At 47.9% G+C, this 25,739-nt stretch overlaps 1 protein-coding gene across 1 annotated transcript; it reads left to right on the top strand.

Moving 5' to 3' along the window:
* The first annotated feature begins 827 nt into the window (after positions 1-827).
* On the top strand, positions 828-24,848 carry cpsf3 (cleavage and polyadenylation specific factor 3). Its single transcript, XM_055149134.1, is given in 19 exon segments — positions 828-1,169; positions 1,265-1,328; positions 2,968-3,065; positions 4,068-4,196; positions 4,289-4,466; positions 5,583-5,672; positions 9,444-9,594; positions 10,832-11,007; positions 12,096-12,254; positions 13,766-13,912; positions 15,685-15,729; positions 15,731-15,838; positions 17,759-17,867; positions 19,641-19,739; positions 19,818-19,912; positions 21,111-21,198; positions 23,700-23,769; positions 23,899-23,992; positions 24,550-24,848. Coding segments are annotated over 19 exon segments (2,061 nt in total). The 5' UTR covers positions 828-1,098; the 3' UTR covers positions 24,640-24,848.
* Positions 24,849-25,739: the final 891 nt, after the last annotated feature.

Here is a 25,739-nt window from a genome sequence, read left to right as displayed (position 1 = left end):
TGGTGGATAAGAAACAGAGCAGAGCCGTGGTGGTTGACATCGCAATACCAAGCGATGGTAATATCAGGAAAAAGGAACACGAGAAGCTAGAGAAATACCAGGGGCTCAAGGAAGAGCTGGAGAGAGCCTGGAAAGTAAAGGCATCAGTGGTGCCTGTGGTGATCGGACACTCGGGGCTGTAACCCCCAAACTGGAAGAGGCTACAACAGATACCGGGAAAAACAACGGAACATCTCAGTCCAGAAAAGTGCAGTACTGGGAACAGCAAAGATACTGCGCAGAACTGTCAAGCTCCCAGGCCTCTGGTAGACGACCCGAGCTGAATGAGGGTGAGAGACCAACCACCGTGGAAGGTGAGAAACACATTTTTTATTTTTTATTTTATATATATATATATATATATATATATATATATATATATATAGAATTCTTATAATATAATTTTTTATACACTGAACTCTTACCTCGAATCTGATTTGGAATTACAAAATAAACATGCATGGACTAAAGTTGCATTGCTTTTATTCTAGAGGTGTTATTTAAATGACATTTTTTGTTCAGCAGCTTCGCTTTTTCATTGTTTAGTCAGAACATAAACTCTTCTCAGTCTGAGCAGCTCCTCAGAACAATATTTACAGCTTTTTTTATATATAAAGAAATACAATGAATATTATGCAGAACTGAGTTTAGCATTTTGACCCTCCACAATATTTTCTGTTTCTCATGTGGCCCCGTGGAAAAAATAATTGCCTCTCCCGCCCACGCGCTGGATACACGACCATGACAAATATCTCCATCTTGTGCTGCAATTTCGTCACTACAGCGCAAATATTTATATGTAAGTTAGAAACTGAAAAAGTTATTCAATTTTAAATATTTACAGAGACACTTTGCTGTTATAGACCACGGATAAATATTAAAATAGCGACGAAAACAAAGACGAACAACTAGCGGAACTGAATTCGTTAGTTCCGCCCGGACCCTTTGGAGTGTTGCAGCGGTGGAACTTCGTGCGGAGCTAACGAGGCTAACGCACGGAGCTAATGGGGCTAAAAAACTGAATGAAATTTCTGCATTTTTTTTACTAAAATAATAAAAATGGCAGCGAAACGAAAACCCGAGATCATCGTCCCGGCGGAGGAGAGCGACCAGCTGCTGATCCGACCCCTGTGAGTCCAGAACCCGGTCTAGACCTGGTCCAGTCCCGGTCCAGTCCTGCTTTATTAGAACATCAATAATAAAAGTGTAAATATTTGTGTTTCAGTGGAGCGGGACAAGAAGTGGGGCGTTCGTGCATCATCCTGGAGTTTAAAGGACGAAAAATCATGGTACGAACTGTCCGTGTGGAATGTGTCCCATTTGTTTTATGCAAGAAAAGTCCTGATACCTGGTCCAGTCCTGGTCCAGTCCTGGTCCAGTCCAGTCCTGGTCCAGTCCTGGTCTAGTCCTGGTCCAGTCCTGGTCTAGTCCTGGTCTAGTCCTGGTCCTGGTCCTGGTCCAGTGGTCCTGGTCCAGTGCTGGTCCAGTGTCCTGTCTGGTCCAGTGCTGGTCCAGTGTCTGGTCCTGGTGGTCCTGTCCTGGTCCAGTGCTGGTCTAGTCCTGGTCCAGTCCTGGTCTAGTCCTGGTCTAGTCCTGGTCTAGTCCTGGTCTAGTCCTGGTCCAGTCCTGGTCCAGTGCTGGTCTAGTCCTGGTCCAGTGCTGGTCCTGTCTAGTCCTGGTCCAGTGCTGGTCCAGTCCTGGTCCAGTCCTGGTCCAGTCCTGGTCCAGTCCTGGTCCAGTCCTGGTCTAGTCCTGGTCCAGTCCTGGTCTAGTCCTGGTCCAGTCCTGGTCCAGTCCTGGTCCAGTCCTGGTCCAGTCCTGGTCCAGTCCTGGTCTAGTCCTGGTCCAGTGCTGGTCTAGTCCTGGTCTAGTCCTGGTCAAGTGCTGGTCTAGTCCTGGTCCAGTGCTGGTCCAGTGCTGGTCCTGTCCTGGTCCAGTGCTGGTCCTGTCCTGGTCCAGTGCTGGTCTAGTTCTGGCCTAGTCCTGGTCTAGTCCTGGTCCAGTCAGTGTAGTTACAGTGTAGTTACATTTTCTTTGTGTTTTGCTTTGTTTTTAAGCAGCTTTTCTGTATTTTACCAAAACAAATAACAGTTTATGTCAAAATAGAGACACCTGGGACATTTATTTAATAAAACTGGGACAAATCACTGGTTTTGGATAAATCTGCTGTGACGGGGGACGCAGGGCTCAGAACTGGGACTGTCCCCGGTCTGGCAAAAGCGATTCACATCATAATGCTCCTTTGTGTCTTTTGTAACTTTTGATTTAGGACTTGGTCATTTTAAACTCACTTCAATTTCACTTTAAACTCACTTTAAACTCACTTTAATTTCACTTTAAATTCACTTTAAACTCACTTTAATTTCACTTTAAACTCATTTCAATTTCACTTTAAACTCACTTTAATTTCATTTTAAACTCACTTTAAACTCACTTCAATTTAATTTTAAACTCACTTTAAACTCACTTCAATTTCACTTTAAACTCACTTTAATTAAATTTTAAACTCACTTTAAACTCACTTCAATTGAATTTTAAACTCACTTCAATTTCATTTTAAACTCACTTTAAACTCACTTCAATTTCACTTTAAACTCACTTTAAACTCACTTTAATTTAATTTTAAACTCACTTTAAACTCACTTCAATTGAATTTTAAACTCACTTTAAACTCACTTCAATTTCATTTTAAACTCACTTTAAACTCACTTTAATTTAATTTTAAACTCACTTTAAACTCACTTCAATTTCATTTTTAACTCACTTTAAACTCACTTTAACATCACTTTAATTTCACTTTAAACTCACTTTAAAGCTGTAGTTGATTGTTTTGTTTTTGTTGTTTTTCTCTGTGGTTGTAGTTGATTTTATTTATTTTTTTTGTGGTTGTAGTTGATTGTTTTTGTCTTTTTTTCTCTGTGGTTGTAGTTGGACTGTGGGATCCACCCGGGCCTGGAGGGGATGGACGCTCTGCCGTACATCGACCTGATCGACCCCGCGGAGGTGGACCTCCTGCTCATCAGCCAGTGAGAAACCCTCTAGTCCTGGTCTAGTCCTGGTTCAGTCCTGGTCTAATCCTGGTTTAGTCCCGGTCTAGTCCTGGTTTAGTCCCGGTCTAGTCCTGGTCTAGTCCTGGTCTAGTCCTGGTCTAGTCCTGGTCTAGTCCTGGTTCAGTCTTGGTTCAGTCCCGGTCTAGTCCTGGTCTAGTCCTGGTCTAGTCCTGGTCTAGTCCTGGTCTAGTCCTGGTTCAGTCCTGGTTCAGTCCTGGTCTAGTCCTGGTCTAGTCCTAGTCTAGTCCTGGTTCAGTCCTGGTTTAGTCCTGGTTCAGTCCTGGTTTAGTCCTGATTCAGTCCTGATCTAGTCCTGGTTTAGTCCTGGTCTAGTCCTGGTCTAGTCCTGGTTTAGTCCTGGTCTAGTCCTGGTCTAGTCCTGGTCTAGTCCTGGTTTAGTCCTGGTTTAGTCCTGGTTTAGTCCTGGTAGTAGTCCTGGTCTAGTCCTGGTCTAGTCCTGTAGTCCTGGTTTAGTCCTGGTTTAGTCCTGGTTCACTAGTCCTGGTCTAGTCCTGGTCTAGTCCTGGTCTAGTCCTGGTCTAGTCCTGGTTTAGTCCTGGTTTAGTCCTGGTTTAGTCCTGGTTTAGTCCTGGTTTAGTCCTGGTCTAGTCCTGGTCTAGTCCTGGTTTAGTCCTGGTCTAGTCCTGGTCTAGTCCTGGTCTAGTCCTGGTTTAGTCCTGGTCTAGTCCTGGTTTAGTCCTGGTCTAGTCCTGGTCTAGTCCTGGTTTAGTCCTGGTTTAGTCCTGGTCTAGTCCTGGTCTTAGTCCTGGTCTAGTCCTGGTTAGTCCTGGTCTAGTCCTGGTCTAGTCCTGGTCTAGTCCTGGTTTAGTCCTGGTTAGTCCTGGTTTAGTCCTGGTCTAGTCCTGGTTTAGTCCTGGTCTGTCCTGGTTTAGTCCTGGTTTAGTCCTGGTTTAGTCCTGGTCTAGTCCTGGTCTAGTCCTGGTCTAGTCCTGGTCTAGTCCTGGTCTTTCTGTGCAGTTTCCACTTGGACCACTGTGGGGCGCTGCCGTGGTTCCTGCAGAAGACGAGTTTCAAAGGTCGAACTTTCATGACTCACGCGTCCAAGGCCATTTACCGCTGGCTCCTGTCGGACTACGTCAAAGTCAGGTACTCGCCGCCGCCGCGCTCGCCGCCGCACTCGCCGCCGCGCTCGCTCACGGTCGCCACGGTAACGCCACGGTCTCTGGTCTCTCTGGCAGTAACATCTCGGCGGACGACATGCTGTACACGGAGACGGACCTGGAGGACTCGATGGAGAAGATCGAAACGATAAACTTCCACGAGGTCAAGGAGGTGGCGGGGATCAAGTTCTGGTGTTACCACGCCGGGCACGTGCTCGGAGCCGCCATGTTCATGATCGAGATCGCCGGAGTCAAGGTACGAGAGCTCCACACGCCTCAAAAAAGTGGTTTAGTCCTGGTCTAGTCCTGGTTTAGTCTCAGTTTAGTTCCAGTTTAGTCATGGTTCAAGTCTTGTTTATTCTGTTTTAGTCCTGGTTTAGATCTGGTTTAGACCTGGTGTAGTTCTGGATTAGATCTGGTTTAGACCTGGTGTAGTTCTGGTTTAGATCTGGTTTAGTCCTGGTTTAGTTCTGGTTTAGTCCTGGTTTAGACCTGATGTAGTTCTGGTTTAGATCTTGTTTAGTCCTGGTTTAATCCTCGTTTAGACCTGGTTTAGTCCTGGTTTAGTCGTGGTTTAGTCGTGGTTTAGACCTGGTTTAGTCCTGGTTTAGACCTGGTTTAGACCTGGTGTAGTTCTGGTTTAGTCCTGGTTTAGATGTGGTTTAGACCTGGTTTAGACCTGGTTTAGACCTGGTTTAGACCTGGTTTAGACCTGGTTTAGATGTGGTTTAGATGTGGTTTAGATGTGGTTTAGACCTGGTTTAGTCCTGGTTTAGTCCTGGTTTAGTCCTGGTTTAGATGTGGTTTTAGACCTGGTTTAGACCTGGTTTAGACCTGGTGTAGATCTGGTTTAGACCTGGTTTAGATGTGGTTTAGACCTGGTTTAGACCTGGTTTAGATGTGGTTTAGACCTGGTTTAGATGTGGTTTAGACCTGGTTTAGTCCTGGTTTAGACCTGGTTTAGTCCTGGTTTAGATCTGGTTTAGTCCTGGTTTAGACGTGGTTTAGACCTGGTTTAGACCTGGTTTAGACCTGGTTTAGATGTGGTTTAGACCTGGTTTAGACCTGGTTTAGTCCTGGTTTAGTCCTGGTTGGTTTAGTCCTGGTTTAGACACTTGTTTTCCCGTCGTCATCACAGTGTGAAAATCTGCTCAGAAACACAAACTCAGGTTTTCAGGGAAAAACAATGAGTTTGTGTATTTTACAGTTGGAACATTCTGCACGGTTAAATAAAACATGTTCCCTGGTATCGTAGACGGTGCCTTCGGGCTGGGAGGATTAAAGGAACAGTTTGACCTGTGACTGAGCGTGCAGCACTGACCTTAAAGCTCCACTGTGGGACTTTCCTCTCTGTTGTCTGTTCTGTGTGCAGCTGCTGTACACCGGGGACTTCTCTCGGCAGGAGGACAGACACCTGATGGCAGCGGAGATCCCCAGCGTCAAACCAGACATCCTCATCACGGTGAATGTGACCCCCCCGCGTGACCCCCCCCCCGCGTGACCCCAGGATCTTTAATCAGACCTGGATAAGCCCCTCCCCCTCTGTCCTTTTTCACAACAGTCGAAAGTGCCGCCCTTTAGGTTTATGGAACTTCCGGTTAATGGTTTTCTGTGTCAAAATGTGTGTGTAAATGTGTGTGTGTGTGTAAACGTGTGTGTAAACGTGTGTGTAAATGTGTGTGTGTAAATGTGTGTAAATGTGTGTGTGTGTAAATGTGTGTGTGTGTAAACGTGTGTAAATGTGTGTGTGTAAATGTGTGTGTAAACGTGTGTGTAAACGTGTGTAAATGTGTGTGTGTAAATGTGTGTGTAAATGTGTGTGTAAGTGTGTGTGTAAGTGTGTGTGTAAATGTGTGTGTGTAAATGTGTAAGTGTGTGTGTAAACGTGTGTGTAAATGTGTAAGTGTGTGTGTAAATGTGTAAGTGTGTGTGTGTAAATGTGTGTAAGTGTGTGTGTAAATGTGTGTAAGTGTGTGTGTGTGTAAATGTGTAAGTGTGTGTGTAAATGTGTGTGTAAATGTGTAAATGTGTGTGTAAACGTGTGTGTAAATGTGTGTGTAAATGTGTGTGTGTGTAAATGTGTAAGTGTGTGTGTGTAAATGTGTAAGTGTGTGTGTAAGTGTGTGTAAATGTGTAAAGGTGTGTGTAAACATTTGTGTAAAGGTGTGTGTAAATGTGTGTGTGTAAATGTGTGTAAGTGTGTGTGTGTGTAAATGTGTAAGTGTGTGTAAATGTGTGTGTAAATGTGTAAACGTGTGTGTAATGTGTGTGTAAAGGTGTGTGTAAATGTGTGTGTAAAGGTGTGTGTAAAGGTGTGTGTAAACGTGTGTGTAAAGGTGTGTGTAAAGGTGTGTGTAAAGGTGTGTGTAAAGGTGTGTGTAAAGTGTGTGTAAATGTGTGTGTAAACGTGTGTGTAAATGTGTGTGTGTGTAAATGTGTGTAAGTGTGTGTGTGTAAATGTGTGTGTAAGTGTGTAAGTGTGTGTAAACATTTGTGTAAACGTGTGTGTAAATGTGTAAGTATGTGTGTGTAAAGGTGTGTGTAAATGTGTGTGTAAACGTGTGTGTAAATATGTGTGTGTGTAAATGTGTAAGTGTGTGTGTAAGTGTGTGTAAATGTGTAAAGGTGTGTGTAAATGTGTGTGTAAACGTGTGTGTAAATGTGTAAGTGTGTGTGTGTAAATGTGTAAGTGTGTGTGTAAATGTGTGTAAGTGTGTGTGTGTGTGTAATGTGTAAATGTGTGTAAGTGTGTGTGTGTGTAAATGTGTAAGTGTGTGTAAATGTGTGTGTAAATGTGTGTGTAAACGTGTGTGTAAATGTGTGTGTGTGTAAATGTGTAAATGTGTGTGTAAACGTGTGTGGTGAACCCCCTGGGCACAGGAGAGCTCACCTGGGTGGGGTAAAAAGATGAAGGTTTTGGTGTAAATTCCATTGAGGGGCTCAGACATTCAGATGTTTATTTCAGTAAACAAATAGCTGTTAGAGCATTAGGGATTAAGAATGATTGATTTAGATGATAGAGGCATTTTTGTGATCTATATTAGCATAAATTACTTGTTTTGTTTTGATTTAACCTGACTTGTTTCTTTTACATTGATTTATTTGATTCTTCCAACTCCATTTCCAGGATTGGGTTGTTTGGCATTCATTTTTGTAACTATTATATTTGTGTGCAGGAAAAATAAGGGCTTTCTGTTCTTTTGACAGTTTACCCTTGTTTGACATTGGTTTGTAACATTATGTGCGATGCTGTGTGCAGGAAGCCTGCAAACGGACCGGGTGCGAGCTTCCTGCTCTTTCGACAAAGTGGAATGGCAGTTAACCTCGCACCTGGGGCTGGAAGAGGCGCTTTTGGCCTGGAGGAGTGATGTTTGCGGTTTCTAAAAGTGTTGCCTGTACTTAGAAAATGTGTGCTATATGTGATGTCCTAATCGCTTTGCATGTACCTGGGTGGAGTCCTGTGACCTCAGATAAATTCTGAAAAAGTCTGCATAGAAGTGTGATCCTGATGTGGTTGGCATTGACCCCTCTGCAAGTAACTTTGCTTAGGAGGTCAGATCTCTAATTTGGACTAGGCAGTGCTTTATAGCTTACCAGGTCACAGGGTAATTTCTCCAAAAGGGTACTTGCATAGTGATTTGTCCTAATTGTTTTTGTATGAGCTTTCTAGTAAAATAGCGACTACCGAGTGAGTTGGTCATAGTCATCTTGTTGTGAGCTTTCCGGGCCTAAAAACCCTGACAGAGCAAACGTTTGCACGACGACGAACGATGGTATCAGCCACATGAGTAGTGCATAAAGTAATAAAAAGCCAAAAAATAAGACAAAGACAAATCACTTGTTGGGATCTTTTGTTGAGTCTCTCCCTTTAATTAATATACATATATTCTTACCACGAGCAAGTCCAGTCATCCTAGGTGAGTTGTCTTACAAAAAACGCAATGTTGGGGAAATTCTCTGATGCAATGTTTTTTAATGCAATGCTGAATTTGGATAGATGTTTTTGAGGCACTGCTAAGGATAAGTGAATATTTGCAATGTTTGGTGTAAAGCTAAATCTGGATAAATGTTTTGAGGCACTGCTGAAAGTAGGTTGATATCTGGAAGGTTTTGAATGCTTAGAGGTACTGTTAAAAATAAGTGTTTGGCAAATGTTACGAGATAGGGTATGGAGTATGTCATAAGGTGTTTTCTAAAGTTAAGTGAAATTTTAAGTGTTCCCTAAGTGATATTTTAAGCGTTGTTAGAGTTATTTGTATGGTGTTTTCTAAGCTAAATGATATTTTGAGTGTTATTAGAGTTATTTAAAAAGAAGTGAGAGTCAGGCCGCATAGTACAGGCCTGGCTCCTTAACAACGTGTGTGTAAATGTGTAAGTGTATGTAAGTGTGTGTGTGTAAATGTGTAAATGTGTGTGTAAATGTGTAAGTGTGTGTAAGTGTGTGTGTGTAAATGTGTAAATGTGTTTAAACTATTAAGAGAAGAAAGAGCAAAACTTGAAGGAAACAACGAGCCACACATTCACAACTTGAATGAACTGTTACCGTATTTCCCGCACTACAAGGAGCTCTGGATTATAAGGCGCGATTATAAGGCTCGTTTTTGGATGAAATTCAAGGCTTTTAAGTGCGCCCTATAGTGCAGAAAATACGGTAATTTGGAGGATGCGCAAATTACTCTTTGGTTTCTGGCACCGGCAGCAGCGAGTAAACAACCAGTAGAGTGAACAACAGTGTGTTGTTGTTGAAAATGTGAAACAGTTGAAGCACTTTGAAAGACGTGTGAGTGTGAGACAAGACAATGTGAAAGGTTAGTTTGTCTTGTTAGAAAGTTATAAATGATTTCTTGGCCATTTTACAAACAGCGCATACGACTATAAATGAGTTCTGAAGGAGGTTTTATAAGAAGTTTTTTTTTTGTTATTTAAAGCAATTAGTAATGGTCTTTATTAGAACTGGACCTGGAGTTTTTCGCCGCATAATGTGTGCGATGTTGGTCTTAATTTTCTTTTAAGTTGTCTTTAAAAAGGTCTTAAAAAAGTTTAATTTGTGCGAGTCAAACCTGGTGTTACTCTGTCCTGGTTTGTGACGTCGGCGTGAAAAGAGTCTGTTGTATTTGGTTTTCTGGTGTGGACATAAATCTGTTCTCTCTTCATGTGGACCTGCCTCTTCATCGTCAGATCCACAGAACTTTTTTATTTTTTTGGGTTAAACTCTCGTGTTTGTGTTGCTCAGGAGTCGACTTACGGGACGCACATCCACGAGAAGCGCGAGGAGCGAGAGGCGCGTTTCTGCAACACCGTCCACGACATCGTGAACCGCGAAGGCCGCTGCCTCATCCCCGTGTTCGCCCTGGGGAGAGCCCAGGAACTGCTGCTCATCCTGGGTAAGAACCACAGACCCCACAGACCACACAGACCCCCAGACCCCGCACACCCCAGACCCCACACAGACCCCCACAGACACAGACCCCCACCACACAGACCCCACACACAGACCACAAGACCACCAGACCCCGCACAGACCCCCGCACAGACCCACAGACCACAGACCCGCACAGGACCCCACACAGACTCCCCACAGACCGCACAGACACACACAGACCCCACAGGACCCCCACAGACTCCCCACAGACCCCGCACACAGACCCCCGCACAGACCCCACAGAGACCACACAGACCACCAGACCCCACACAGACCGCACACACCACACAGACCCCCACAGACCCCACACACACACACAGACCCCCCACAGACCGCACACCACACCGCACACACCCACAGACCCCGCACACCCCGCACAGACCGCACAACCACACAGAGACCACACAGACCACCAGACCCACAGACCCCACACAGACCACAGACTGAACATGTTCACGTGTCTGAGGCAGAGCTCTGACCCGCTGAGTCCTGCACGGAGCCATTTTTGGAGACCAGCCCACACCTGCCCACACCTGCCCACACCTGCCCACACCCGCCCACACCCGCCCACACTTGTCCACACCCGCCCACACCCGTCCACACCCGCCCACACTTGCCCACACGCCCACACCGTCCACACCTGCCCACACTGCCACACTGCCCACCCGCCCACACCACTGCCCACACCCGTCCACACACACCCGTCCACACCTGCCCATACCTGTCCAGTAGAGCGTTACCCGCCCGTGATAAATCTGGGTCAGCCCAATAGTCCAGGACTGAACCAGGACTGAACCAGGAGCTCAGCCGCCGAGTCGATCTCCTCCGCTGATGGTTTTATAATAAAAACACTAAAGTCTTCAGTCTGGTCCATCGTTCCGGGAAAAGACGGGAAATGTCTCTTGTTTCCAGGGCGACGGACACTCTGGGCGCACGTCAAGTGTTTTTCTCTCGCTCGTCGTTCATTTGATTCTCCTGACCTGCCCATGTGTGATCACTACTCACCCGTAAAACTCCAGAACATTAAAATCTGCCCGTTTCAGCAATACCCGACCCGGTGCAGGACTCTGACGCGAACACTGAGCTCTGTGTCTTTTATTTATTTTTTATTTATTTTATTGGTTTTATTTATTTGTTACTGTTCTGTGGTTTTATTTTATTTGACTGCTGTGTGATGTTGTGTCGTGGTCCTTCTCCAGACGAGTACTGGCAGAATCACCCCGAGCTCCACGACATCCCGATCTACTACGCGTCGTCTCTGGCGCGGAAGTGCATGGCCGTGTACCAGACGTACATCAACGCCATGAACGACAAGATCCGCAAAGCCATCAACATCAACAACCCCTTTGTGTTCAAGCACATCAGCAACCTCAAGGTCGGACCAGGACCAGGACCAGGACCAGGACCAGGACCAGGACCAGGTAGGACTAGGACCAGGACCAGGACCAGGACCAGGACCAGGAGGACCAGGACAGGAGGACCAGGACCAGGACCAGGACCAGGACAGGACCAGGACTAGGACTAGACCAGGACGAGGACAGGACCAGGACCAGGACAGGACCAGGACCAGGACCAGGACTCAGGACCAGGACCAGGACCAGGACCAGACCAGACCAGGACCAGGACCAGGATAGGACAGGACAGGACCAGGACTAGACAGGACTAGACTAGGACCAGGACCGAGGACCAGGACCAGGAACCAGGACGAGGACCAGGACTGAGGACCAGGACCAGGACCAGGACAGGACTAGGACCAGACAGGACCAGGACCAGACCAGGACCAGGACCAGGACTAGGACCAGGACTAAGACCAGGACTAGACCAGGACTAGGACTAGACCCAGGACTACCAGGACTATACCGGACTAGACCAGGACTAGGACTAGGACCCAGGACTACACCAGGACTAGACCCAGGACTAGGACTAGACCAGGACTAGACCCAGGACTACACCAGGACTACACCCAGGACTACACCAGGACTAGACCAGGACTAAGACCCAGGACTAGACCCAGGACTAGACCAGGACTAGACCCAGGACTAGACCCAGGACTACACCCAGGACTACCCAGGACTACACCAGGACCAGGACTACACAGGACTACACACCAGGACTACACCAGGACTATAGGACCAGGACTACACCAGGACTACCCACTATACACTACAGGACTACACCAGGACAGGACTACACCAGGACTAGACTACAGGACTCAAGGACTACAGACCAGACACCCAGACTAGACAGGACTAGACAGGACAGACCAGGACTACACCAGGACTACACCAGGACTACACCAGAACTAGACCAGCACATCAGCAGCCTCAAGCTCAGGCCGAGACCGGGAACAGAACTGAACCAGGCAGTGGGACTAGACCAGGACCGAGGACTAAGAGTGGAGCTGGACCAGGTTTGGGGTGTGAGTGTGACCTCTGACCTCTGCCCTCTGCCCTGTGCCCTCAGAGCATGGATCACTTTGACGACATCGGTCCGAGCGTGGTGATGGCGTCTCCGGGGATGATGCAGAGCGGTTTGTCCCGGGAGCTGTTCGAGTCCTGGTGCACGGACAAGAGGAACGGAGTGATCATCGCCGGATACTGCGTGGAGGGAACGCTCGCCAAGGTAACGCCACGCAAATCGCCACGGTGACCGCCGCGGTGCCCGTGCGTCGCCACGGTGACCGCCGCGGTGCCCGTGCGTCGCCACGGTGACCGCCGCGGTGCCCGTGCGTCGCCACATGTGCACCTAGATTGTGTAGGATTCTTTTCTATTTTCACAACATGAACTTTTTAAAATGTTTAAATCCTCAAAGCTCCAAAAAGTGACGTTTGGAAGACTCTTTTTCCCTCTCTCCTCCCGTCTCTTTTCTCCTCCTCTGGTTTAGACCTGGTTTAGACCTGGTTTAGACCTGGTTTAGACCTGGTTTTAGTCTTGGTTTAGACCTGGTTTAATCCTGGTTTTAGTCCTGGTTTAGACGTGGTTTTAGTCTTGGTTTAGTCCTGGTTTAGACGGTTTTAGTCTTGGTTTAGACCTGGTTTAGTTCTGGTTTAGACTGGTTTAGTCCTGGTTAGTTAGACCTGGTTTAGACCTGGTTTAGACCTGGTTTAGACCTGGTTTTAGACCTGGTTTAGACCTGGTTTTAGACCTGGTTTAGACCTAGTTTAGTCCTGGTTTAGTCCTGGTTTAGACCTGGTTTTATTCTTGGTTTAGTCCTGGTTTAGACCTGGTTTAGTCCTGGTTTAGACCTGGTTTAGTCCTGGTTTAGACCTGGTTTAGTCCTGGTTTAGACCTGGTTTAGACCTGGTTTAGTCCTGGTTTAGATCTGGTTTAGACCTGGTTTAGTCCTGGTTTAGACCTGGTTTAGTCCTGGTTTTAGACCTGGTTTAGACCTGGTTTAGACCTGGTTTAGTCCTGGTTTAGTCCTGGTTTTAGTCCTGGTTTAGTCCTGGTTTAGACCTGGTTTTAGTCCTGGTTTAGACCTGGTTTAGACCTGGTTTAGACCTGGTTTAGTCCTGGTTTAGACCTGTTTAGACCTGGTTTAGTCCTGGTTTAGACCTGGTTTAGACCTGGTTTTAGACCTGGTTTAGACCTGGTTTAGTCCTGGTTTAGTCCTGGTTTAGACCTGGTTTAGTCCTGGTTTAGACCTGGTTTAGTCCTGGTTTAGTCCTGGTTTAGACTGGTTTAGACCTGGTTTAGACCTGGTTTAGACCTGGTTTAGACCTGGTTTAGACCTGGTTTAGACCTGGTTTAGTCCTGGTTTAGACCTGGTTTAGACCTGGTTTAGTCCTGGTTTAGAGACCTGGTTTACCTGGTTAGACCTGGTTTTAGACCTCCTGGTTTAGTCCTGGTTTAGACCTGGTTTAGACCTGGTTTAGACCTGGTTTACCTGAGACCTGGACCACTGAGGGATCACACAGATATAAAGACACATGAGAAAAGAAAATAAAGTTTTATCATTTAATGTTGAAAATCACAGTTTGTTTTTATCTCACTGTGGATCAGGATCAGGATCGAGTTTATTTCTTAGGATCGAAATCGAGTTTGAAATGTTCGTCTGGTGATGAGGATTACAGTTTTCAGGGGATAAATGTGTAAATATTTGTTTTAAACCTTAAACTTCCGTCTGTCGTCAGCACATCATGACGGAGCCGGACGAGATCACCACCATGTCGGGCCAGAAACTTCCTCTCAAAATGTCTGTGGACTACATCTCCTTCTCCGCTCACACCGACTACCAACAAACCAGCGAGTTCATCCGAGCGCTCAAACCTCCACACGTGGTACTGCACCTGTCTGCACCTGTCTGCTCCTGTCTGCTCCTGTCTGCTCCTGCCTGCTCCTGTCTGCTCCTGCCTGCTCCTGCCTGCTCCTGTCTGCACCTGCTCCTGTCTGCTCCTGTCTGCTCCTGTCTGCTCCTGTCTGCTCCTGCTGCTCCTGTCTGCTCCCTGCCTGCTGCTCCTGCTGCCCTGCCTGTCTGCACCTGTCTGCTGCTGTCTGCTCCTGTCTGCACCTGTCTGCTCCTGCCTGCACCTGCCTGCACCTGTCTGCTCCTGTCTGCACCTGTCTGCACCTGTCTGCTGCTGTCTGCTCTGCCTGCTCCTGTCTGCACCTGCTCTGTCTGTGCTGCCTGCTCCTGCTCCTGTCTGCTGTCTGCTCTGCTGCTCTGTCTGCTCCTGCTCTGCTGCTCTGTCTGCACCTGTCTCTGTCTGCACCTGTCTGCTCTGCTGCTCCTGTCTGCTCCTGCTGCACCTGTCTGCACCTGTCTGCCCTGTCTGCTCCTGTCTGCACCTGTCTGCTCCTGTCTGCACCTGTCTGCACCTGTCTGCTCCTGTCTGCTCCTGCTGCTCCTGCTGCCTCTGCTCTTGCTCCTGCTGCACCTGCCTGCTCCTGCTCCCTGCTCTGTCTGCTGTCTGCACCTGTCTGCTGCTGCACCTCTGCTCCTCTGCTGCTCCTGCTGCTGCTCCTGCACTCTGCTCCTGCTGCTCCTGCTGCTCCTGTCTGCACCTGCCTGCTCTGCTGCTCTGCTGCTCTGCTCTGCCTGCTGCACCTGTCTGCTCTGCTCTGTCTCTGCTGTCTCTGCCCTCCTTCTCTGCCTGCTCCTGTCTGCACCTCCTCTCCTGCTCCTGTCCTGCTCCTGTCTGCACCTGCCTCTGCTCTTCCTGTCTGCTCTGCTCCTGCCACCTGCTCTGCTCCTGTCTGCACTGCCTGCTCCTGTCTCTCCTGTCTGCTGCCTGCTCCTGTCTGCTCCTGTCTGCTCCTGTCTGCACCTGCCTCCTCCTGCTGCTCCTGCCTGCTCCTGTCTGCACCTGCCTGCTCCTGTCTGCTCCTGTCTGCTCCTGTCTGCTCCTGCTCCTCCTTTCCTCTGACTCTTCCTCTCCTCTCCTCTTCCTTTGGCTCTTCCTCCTCCTCCTCTTTCTTTTCTCCTCCCTTCCCCTCTCCTCTTCCTCCTCTCCTCCTTTCCTCCTCTCTTCCTCTTCCTCTCCTCTTCCTCCTCCTCTTCCTCCGCCTCTTCCTCTCCTCCTCTCCTCCTCTCTTCATCTCCTCCTTTTCCTCTCCTCTTCTTCTTCTCCCTCCTCCTCTTCCTCCTTCCTCCTCTTCCTCTTCCTCTTCCTCTTCTCTTCCTCTCCTCCTCTCCTCCTCCTCTCCTCCTCCTTCTTCTCCTCTTCCTCTTCTCCTCCTCTCCTCCTCTTCCTCCTCTCCTCTTCCTCTCTCCTCTTCCTCTCTCTTCCTCTCCTCTTCCTCTTCCTCCTCTCCTCCTCTCCTCTCCTCCTCTCCTCCTCCTCTCCTCTCTCTCCTCTCTCCTCTCTCCTCTCTCTCCTCTCCTCCTCCTCCTCCTCTTCTTCCTCCTTCTTCCTCCTCTTCCTCTCTCCTCCTCCTCCTCCTCTTCCTCCTCCTCCTCCTCTCCTCCTCCTCCTCTCCTCTTCCTCTCCTCCTCCTCCTCTCCTCTCCTCCTCCTCCTCCTCCTCCTCCTCCTCTTCCTCTCCTCCTCTCCCTCCTCCTCTTCCTCCTCTCCTCCTCTTCCTCTGACTCCTCCTCGTGTCTGTCGTGTCAGATCCTGGTTCACGGGGAGCAGAATGAAATGGCTCGCCTCAAAGCAGGCTCTGATCCGTGAGTACGAGGACAACGACGAGGTTCACATCGAGGTGCACAACCCGCGCAACACGGAGGCCGTCACGCTCTACTTCAGAGGAGAGAAACTCGCCAAGGTCTGACCCCGCCCCCCCGTGTGTGTGTCAGGTGCCCCCCCGTGTGTGTGTGTCAGGTGCCCCCCCACCGTGTGTGTGTCAGGCGCCCTCCCGTGTGTGTCAGGTGCCCTCCCCGTGTGTGTGTTCAGGTGCCCCCCCACCGTGTGTGTGTCAGGTGCCCTCCCCCGTGTGTGTGTCAGGTGCCCTCCCAGTGTGTGTCAGGTGCCCTCCCCTCCCAGTGTGTGTCAGGTGCCCCCCCCGTGTGTGTGTGTCAGGTGCCCTCCCCGTGTGTGTGTGTCAGGTGCCCCCCCGTGTGTGTGTGTCAGGTGCCCTCCCCGTGTGTGTGTGTCAGGTGCCCCCCCACCGTGTGTGTCAGGTGCCCTCCCGTGTGTGTGTGTGTCAGGTGCCCCTCCCCTCCCGTGTGTGTGTCAGGTGCCCTCCTCGTGTGTGTCAGGTGCCCTCCCGTGTGTGTCAGGTGCCCTCCCTCCCCGTGTGTGTCAGGTGCCCTCCTCGTGTGTGTCAGGTGCCCTCCCTCCCTCGTGTGTGTCAGGTGCCCTCCCCCCGTGTGTGTCAGGTGCCCTCCCCTGTGTGTGTCAGGTGCCCTCAGTGTGTGTCAGGTGCCCTCCCCCTCCCAGTGTGTGTGTGTGTGTCAGGTGCCCTCCCCTCCCCGTGTGTGTCAGGTGCAGGTGCCTCCCCTCCCCGTGTGTGTCAGGTTGCCCTCCCTCCCGTGTGTGTCAGGTGCCCTCCCGTGTGTGTCAGGTGCCCTCCCCGTGTTGTGTCAGGTGCCCCCCTCCCGTGTGTGTGTGTCAGGTGCCCTCCTCGTGTGTGTCAGGTGCCCTCCTCCCCGTGTGTGTCAGGTGCCCTCCCTCCCTCCCTGTGTGTGTGTCCCTCCCCAGGTGCCCTCCCTCCCGTGTGTGTCAGGTGCCCTCCCCGTGTGTGTCAGGTGCCCTCCCCGTGTGTGTCAGGTGCCCTCCCCGTGTGTGTCAGGTGCCCTCCCTCCCCTCCTCGTGTGTGTCAGTCAGGTGCCCTCCCCGTGTGGTCAGGTGCCCTCCCCCCTCGTGTGTGTCAGGTGCCCTCCCCGTGTGTGTCAGGTGTCCTGCCCCTCCTCGTGTGTGTCAGGTGCCCTCCCCGTGTGTGTCAGGTGCCCTCCCTCCCTCGTGTGTGTGTCAGGTGCCCCCCCGTGTGTGTGTCAGGTGCCCTCCCTCCCCGTGTGTGTCAGGTTCCCTCCTCGTGTGTGTCAGGTGCCCTTCCACTTTAAAAAGTTCATGTAAACACTAGATTATAAAATGAATAAAATTATAAAATGATTATACAGAATTAAACTGAATTCTGACAAACAAAAACAAACAAAAAAATACAACAAATTAAAATAAGTGAGAGAGAAAAAAAAAAGAAAACATTTGAATAATAATATAATAAAATAAAATAAATAAAATTAGGTAAAGGGGTCCATATCTTTTCCTTTTTGATTAATTAGATAAGATTTTTTTTTTTTTACGTTATTTTATTTTATATTAAATGAATGAATTGAATTGTTTTTATTTATTTCCATATGAGTTTGAAACAGAAATACAGCTCTGCAGACCACGAGCACAGAGAGAAGAGCTCGCAAAAGAACAACATCAGCTGTTCTCCGTCAGACGTTTTACTTTTTATCATTTTACAGTAGTTTATGCTTTAAATTGATTTTAAATATGAATAATTTAATCATTTGATGTAAACATGTAAACCTCAATTCAGAATTATTATTTCCGTGTAAACTCCAAAGAGAAGATTTTAATTCTGAACTATTTAATTTGGAATTAAAACACATGTGAACGTGGCCAGTGTGGAATAATCGTTTAAACCTGGATCTGCTCTTGACTCTTCTGACCTTTGACCTTTGACCTTTGACCTCGTAGTCCCAGGTCTGACTCTCACTCCCATGATGCTCTGCTGCAGGTCATGGGGTCGCTGGCGGACAGGAAGTGCGCTCAGGGTCAGAGGGTCTCAGGAATCCTGGTCAAAAGAAACTTCAACTACCACATCCTGTCTCCATCCGACCTGTCCAGTGAGAACTGAACCAGGACTAAAACTACTGGACTAAACCTGGACTGAACCAGGACTAAAACTGGACTAAACCTGGACTGAACCAGGACTAAAACTGGACTAAACCTGGACTGAACCAGGACTAAAACTGGACTAAACCTGGACTGAACCAGGACTAAACCAGGACTAAACCTGGACTGAAAGCTGGACTAAACCTGGACTAAACCTGGACTAAACCTGGACTAAACCTGGACTGAAACCAGTGGACTAAACTGGACTAAAACTGGACTAAAACTGGACTAAACCTGGACTAAAACTGGACTAAACCTGGACTGAACCAGGACTAAAACTGGACTAAACCTGGACTAAACCAGGACTAAAACTGGACTAAAACTGGACTAAACCTGGACTGAACCAGGACTAAAACTGGACTAAACCTGGACTGAACCAGGACTAAACCTGGACTAAACCTGGACTGAACCAGGACTAAAACTGGACTAAAACTGGACTAAAACTGGACTAAACCTGGACTAAAACTGGACTAAACTGGACTAAACTGGACTAAACTGGACTAAAACTTGGACTAAAACTTGGACTAAAACTGGACTAAACCTGGACTGAACCAGGACTAAAACTGGACTAAACCTGGACTGAACCAGGACTAAAACTGGACTAAACCTGGACTGAACCAGGACTAAAACTGGACTAAACCTGGACTAAACCTGGACTGAACCAGGACTACAACTGGACTAAACCTGGACTGAACCAGGACTAAAACTGGACTAAAACTGGACTAAAACTTGGACTGAACCAGGACTGAACCAGGACTGAACCAGGACTGAAACCAGGACTAAACCTGGACTAAACCTGGACTAAACCTTGGACTAAAACTTGGACTAAAACTTGGACTGAACCAGGACTGAACGAGGACTAAAACTGGACTAAAACTGGACTAAAACTTGGACTGAACCAGGACTGAACCAGGACTAAAACTGGACTTAAACTTGGACTAAACTTGGACTAAAACTGGACTAAAACTGGACTAAACCTGGACTGAACCTGGACTAAAACTGGACTAAACCTGGACTAAACCTGGACTAAACCTGGACTAAACCTGGACTGAACCGGGACTGAACCGGGACTAAAACTGGACTAAACCGGGACTGAACCAGGACTGAACCAGGACTGAACCAGGACTAAACCTGGACTAAACTTGGACTAAAACTTGGACTAAAACTTGGACTAAAACTTGAACTGAACCAGGACTGAACCAGGACTGAACCAGGACTGAACCAGGACTAAAACTGGACTAAAACTGGACTAAAACTGGACTAAAACTTGGACTAAACTTGGACTAAACTTGGACTAAACTTGGACTGAACCAGGACTGAACCAGGACTGAACCAGGACTAAACCTGGACTAAACCTGGACTAAACTTGGACTGAACCTGGACTGAACCTGAATTAAACCTGGACTAAACCTGGACTAAATCTGGACTAAACCTGAATTAAACCTGGACTAAACCTGGACTAAACCTGAATTAAACCTGAATTAAACCTGAATTAAACCTGGACTAAAACTTGGACTAAACTTGGACTGAACCTGGACTAAAGCTGGACTAAAGCTGGACTGAACCAGAACTAAACCAGGACTAAAGCTGGACTGCACCTGGACTAAACCTGGACTAAACCTTAATTAAACCTGAATTAAACCAGGACTCAGTTTAGTCCTGGTTTAGTCCATAGTTAAATCTAAACTGGGGTCTAATCCCGGTCTAAACCATGTGTGTTCCAGATTACACAGACCTGAACATGGGCACGGTGACTCAGACTCAGGCCATCCCGTTCACTGGACCCATCTCGGTTCTGGTCAGTCAGCTGCGGCACCTCTCGGGTCAGTACCTCCCACCCGGTGATGTCACGAGGTGGAGCCGTGTGAAAGTCTGACGTCTCTGTCGTTGTTTTTGTTCAGGGGAGGTGGAGCAGGTGGAGGGAGCGGAGAAGATCACCGTCAAAGTGTTTAAGAGCATCACTCTGGTGCACGAGGCCGGGATGGTGCTGCTGCAGGTGAGGAGGACTACAGCTCCCAGCATGCTCTGCTCCCACGCCAACGGGTCATCACGCTGCGCACACTGGGAAGGATCCTCCGACTTCTGAAGCCCGTTTCTCCAGCCGTTTTCCGCTGTTAGGATCCAACAGCCGCACAGTTACAACGTCCGAATCCCAAAACTGAAATATGACAAAATCAGAACCAGAAAACAAACATGGAGGTCACTTTTTCAGAGGATCCTTCCCAGTCAGAAGTGCACGATGACTGGAAGTCCGAAATTCAGGATGCATGAAAACTCTCATATTTTCATAACACAATCTACACCACATGACACGTGGGAGGGCATCTGACACACTGGTACATGTGTGGGAGGGCATCTGACACACTGGTACATGTGGGAGGGCATCTGACACACTGGTACACGTGTGGGAGGGCATCTGACACACTGGTACATGTGTGGGAGGGCATCTGACACACTGGTACATGTGTGGGAGGGCATCTGACACACTGGTACATGTGTGGGAGGGCATCTGACACACTGGTACATGTGTGGGAGGGCATCTGACACTGGTACATGTGTGGGAGGGCATCTGACACACTGGTACATGTGTGGGAGGGCATCTGACACACTGGTACATGTGTGGGAGGGCATCTGACACACTGGTACACGTGGGAGGGCATCTGACACAACTGGTGGGAGGGCATCTGACACACTGGTACATGTGTGGGAGGGCATCTGACGCACTGGTACACGTGTGGGAGGGCATCTGACGCACTGGTACATGTGTGGGAGGGCATCTGACACACTGGTACATGTGGGAGGGCATCTGACACACTGGTACATGTGTGGGAGGGCATCTGACGCACTGGTACACGTGGGAGGGCATCTGACGCACTGGTACATGTGTGGGAGGGCATCTGACGCACTGGTACATGTGTGGGAGGGCATCTGACGCACTGGTACATGTGTGGGAGGGCATCTGACACACTGGTACATGTGTGGGAGGGCATCTGACACACTGGTACATGTGGGAGGGCATCTGACACACTGGTACATGTGTGGGAGGGCATCTGACACACTGGTACACGTGTGGGAGGGCATCTGACACACTGGTACACACGTGGGAGGGCATCTGACACACTGGTACACGTGGGAGGGCATCTGACACACTGGTACACGTGGGAGGGCATCTGACGTGTTTGTTTGTGCTGCAGTGGACGGCGAATCCTCTGAACGACATGTTTGCGGACGCAGTGACCACGGTGATCCTGGAGGTGCAGTCCAACCCCAACGCCCAGAAATGTACGAGGCCCCTCCCCCTTTTACTCAACTGTATTTATTTGAGATTTTTTGTAGTTTTAAAATGGAACTAAACTAAAGGGGTGGGCAAACTTTTTGGCTCGTGGGCCACATAGGGTCCTAAAATGTGACTGAAGGGCCGGACAGAAAACATGACATAACATGTTTAATGTTTAGCTTCTTTACATTCACATTGTCGCTTATGCAGGACTTACATAGGACATAGACGATGCATTATAACATTACCACTACAGATCCAGAACAATAGAAGTGTAAAGATGTGTTCCACTGCTCACTACAGGTGTGTGTTATGAGTGAACTGTTCTCAAATCTAACTGATAAACAGTTTTATAAACTGAGTTCACACCTGCACATGCATTTAAATCAGACTCTATGAGATTCCATGCATTAAGAATTGTAACATAGAGTCTACTGTTTTTCTATATTTAACCTTTACCTAACTGAAATGGAAGAAGTGCATTGCGGCCAACATAATACGCCGCACCTCAATGTATATATAGTGTCGCCATCTACTGGGAAACGCCGGAAATGCATGACAAATAAAACATCAACAAGGTTTATTATTGTAATTTATTCCAGTTTGGCGGCCGGATTAAAAGGTTGTAAATGTAAATCCTGTGGTCCTAAACCAGGGGTGGGCAAACTACGGCCCGGGGGCCATATGCGGCCCTTTAAACCTTTTAATCCGGCCCAAAGAACTGGAATAAATTACAATAATAAACCTTGTTGTTTTATTTGTCATGCATTTCCAGCGTTTCCCAGTAGATGGCGCACTATATATGTATATATATATATATATATATATATATATATATATATATATATATATATATATATATATACATACATGAGTTTCGGCGTATTATGTTGGCTGCAATGCTTTATGGGAAAGTGTTCTTACAGGAGTTATTCGGACCATGAGTGAAGTAGTTGGTGCTTAAGATATAAGACTGCACTGCTTCAAGTTTGAGTTGGTAATAATCAATCAAAGAAACTGAAATATTTAAAATTGTAACTGTTGGTGAGTAAAACAGTTTGGAGACAGGTTTTTGTCACACTCACAGGTGTGTATCTGCGGTTGGTTGGTGTGAGCTGTTTTATTGAGCTGATAAATTGAATTCAAGAACTGTGAACTCAAGATGCTCATTCACTTGTGGTGAGCAGTGGAGCAGGTCTCACAACAGTTTTGTGTCCTGAATCTATCAGAAATGTGTAGCGCGTCTGAAGTCTTAGATAAATGTGAATATGAATGTAATGAATCTGAGCTCTTCAACACGTTATGTCCTGTCTTCTGTCCGGCCCTTCAATCAAACTTTAGGACCCTATGTGGCCCGTGAGCCAGAAAGTTTGCCAACCTCTGTCCTAAACTGTGTAGACATATTTTTGTTAACATTATTTCTCAGTCATTTTTTTTGTCACATTTACAGTTTTGTGTTCAAAAACATCTAAGTTTATCACAGCCTGGTGTTTCTCACACAAACACCTGGGTGTTTATGTGTGTGTGTATAACGTGTATATATATATTTATATATATATATATATAATATATAAACCTGTCATGCTGTGTTCAGACCGGAGCGTCAGGGCGTCCAGTTTACACACAGTCTGTGTGGACTCGCATCTTCAGGCGTCACTGCTGCGAGAATCTGATGTTGATGCGGCGCGTCTTGAGCGTTCAGGCATCAACGCTCTAGGGCATTGGCATCGTAGGTTGAAAATGCAGAACTTTTGGCGTCAGATGTGCCGCGTCATCCAGTCAGGGACGAGTATACAGTGATGTTGCAACATTATTATCCGGGAGAAGGAGAAGAAAGAGAAAAACCTGAAAACCGGGGCTGGGAGCCACAAACATCAGCAGAGTATAAATATAAACACACCACAACCGTCGAGCCGATTACCAAGACTGAACCAGGACTAGACCAGTGTCATTAGTGGAGCATAAATATAAACGCCGCAGTCGCTGAGTCGATCTTCTCCGCTGATGGCTTTTATGTAATAAAAACACTAGTCTCTCTCAGTCTGGTTCGTCATTCCAGGAAAAAACTTGAAATGTCACTTGTTTCCGGGGCAACGTTATAGTTATTAAAGTATAGTATTATTAGTATTTTTCTCCCATTGGTCCACGGCGTCCAAGGTGAACGTCGGAGATGAACTCACTGCAAAGGCTCCAACTAGAGTCGTCCAGTTCATTTTTTGACGCTCCGGTCTGAACGCAGCGTTAGACTAATCACACTGTTCCTTATACCACCAGACCCCGCCCTCCCCCAGACCCCGCCTCCCCCCCGCCCCCTCCCCAGACCCCGCCCTCCCCCAGACCCCGCCCACCCTCCCCCAGACCCCGCCTCCGCCCTCCCCAGACCCCGCCTCCTCCAGACCCCGCCCTCCTCCCCCCGCCTCCCCCAGACCCCGCCCTCCTCTGTGTGAAGTGTTGTGGGCGGGGTCAGGTGTTTCTCTTGTCGACGTTTCTGTCGTTTGTGTTTCAGATCTGGAGGGACGCAGAGAAACATCAGACCCAGAGGATGTTTTTCCAGAGAGACTCGCACTCATGTTAAAGTGAGTCCTAGACCAGGACTAGACCAGGACTAGACCAGGACTAGACTAGGACTAGACCAGGACTAGACCAGGACTAGACCAGGACTAGACCAGGACTTAACCCTGATGCCCTCCCGCTCTGTGTTTCAGTGACATGTTTGGCGAGGGCTGTGTCAGTTTCTCTGAGGGAAAACTCAAAGTGACGGTGGAACAGGCCACAGCTGCAGTCGACCCGCGCACCAGGGTGTGTCTCTGCTCCTGTCTGCTCCTGTCACCTCCTGTCTGCTCCTGTCTGCTCCTGTCTGCTCCTGTCTCTCCTGTCTGCTCCTGTCTGCTCCTGTCTGCTCCTGTCCGCTCCTGTCTGCTCCTGTCTGCTCCTGTCTGCTCCTTGTCTGCTCCTGTCCGCTCCTGTCTGCTCCTGTCACCTCCTGTCTGCTCCTGTCTGCTCCTGTCTGCTCTCTTCTCTTTTAATCTGTTCTCCTTCTCATCCTGTCTGCCTGTTCCTTCTCTTCTATGACATCATCTCCTCTCCTCCTCTCCTCCTGTCTCTCTCTCTCTTCCTTTCTTTCCTCTCACTCTCTCCTCTTCCTCCTGCAGGTGATAGTTTGTCTCTCTGCTCTCTCCTCCTTCTTCCTCTCCTCGTGCTTCTCCTCTTCCTCTAACTCCTGTCTTCTTTGTTCAGTCTGTCGTTTGTGTCCGTCTCCTCCTCCTCCTCTCTGAACTTGTCATCTTGTTGTAGATAAGTTTGTTTTCCTCTTCTCCTCCTCCTCTTCCTCTGTGACTCGTGTCTTCTCGTCGCAGTCTGTCGTTTGTGAAGAAGACGAGACGTTGAGGGAGATGGTGGAAGTGGCCGTTCACAGATTGTACGACGCGTTAAACCCCATTTTCTGATCTCGACCGACCGCAGCGCCGCCTCCACAGACCCAGAGGACCTCAGACCCTCACATCCTCCTCAGACCCTCAGACCTTCAGACTCTCGGCCGCTCTGTGACGTGGGCCTCGCCTTCTTTAGTTTGTGTAGAAAATGTTTAAATGTGTTTTTCTATGTTTTGTAAAAAAAAAAAAAAAATCATGAAACATAAACCAGATCTGACTCCAAATCTGTGACTTTTAATAGAAACGTTTCCTGCCTCAGTCTGGATCTGTGCTGATTTACTGTTTATCAGACTCAGACAAACTTTATTGATCCACAAGGGAAATTATTTGGACAAGAGAGCATCACAAATAAAAAAAAATTAAAATAAAATATAACAAGAAAACATATAAATGGTATGTTACCCTCTGAACTGGAAATAAGTGGTATTTAAACAGATTTCCAGCAGTTGGCAGATTTGATCAGACAGATTTGTGACAGTTCAGTTCTCTAGAGAATTCTCTAGATCAGGGGTCGGCAACGCAAAATGTTCAAAGAGCCATATTGGCCCAAAAAAACAAAAACCAAACCTGCCTGGAGCCGCAAAAAATGAAAAGCCTCATATAAGCCAAATATGAAGGCAACACAGGCTGTCGGTGTATGAGCTTTATAAACCGACTATTAAAATGACTAAGTCGGCTACAAATACAAAATGAACATCATGATACACAAACCCCTCTTAGGCTCCGTTTACACGTACATGGGTATTTAAAAAAAAATTTGGAGACATTTCCCTTCGTTTGTTTACATCGTTTACACGCAAACAGAGAATTCACCTCTGAAAACGAGTCTTTGTAAAAACTCCGGCTGGAGTGGAGATTTTGGAAAACTCCGGTTTCACGTTTGCGTGTAAACTGAGATAAACAGAGTTTTAGGAGCTGATGCGCTGAAAGTGCGACCGACATTTACCTGTTGCTATGACGACGATGATGGAAACATTCAGAGCAGCAGTCGCATTTCTTCTGATCGTGCAGGAGACTCAGAAAACAGCAGCATGTAGAACTTTGTACACAACATCAGCCCGAAGCAGAAGCTCTGAGCTCAGCAGCAGAAACACACAGGAGCAGCTCCTCCAGAC

Source organism: Boleophthalmus pectinirostris, unplaced genomic scaffold (genome assembly GCF_026225935.1).
Source record: "Boleophthalmus pectinirostris isolate CB_2022bp ecotype Guang Dong unplaced genomic scaffold, ASM2622593v1 HiC_scaffold_13, whole genome shotgun sequence".
NCBI lineage: Eukaryota > Metazoa > Chordata > Actinopteri > Gobiiformes > Gobiidae > Boleophthalmus > Boleophthalmus pectinirostris.
The sequence above is the reverse complement of the archived record's forward strand: the minus strand, read 5'-3'. Positions and strand labels throughout refer to the sequence as shown.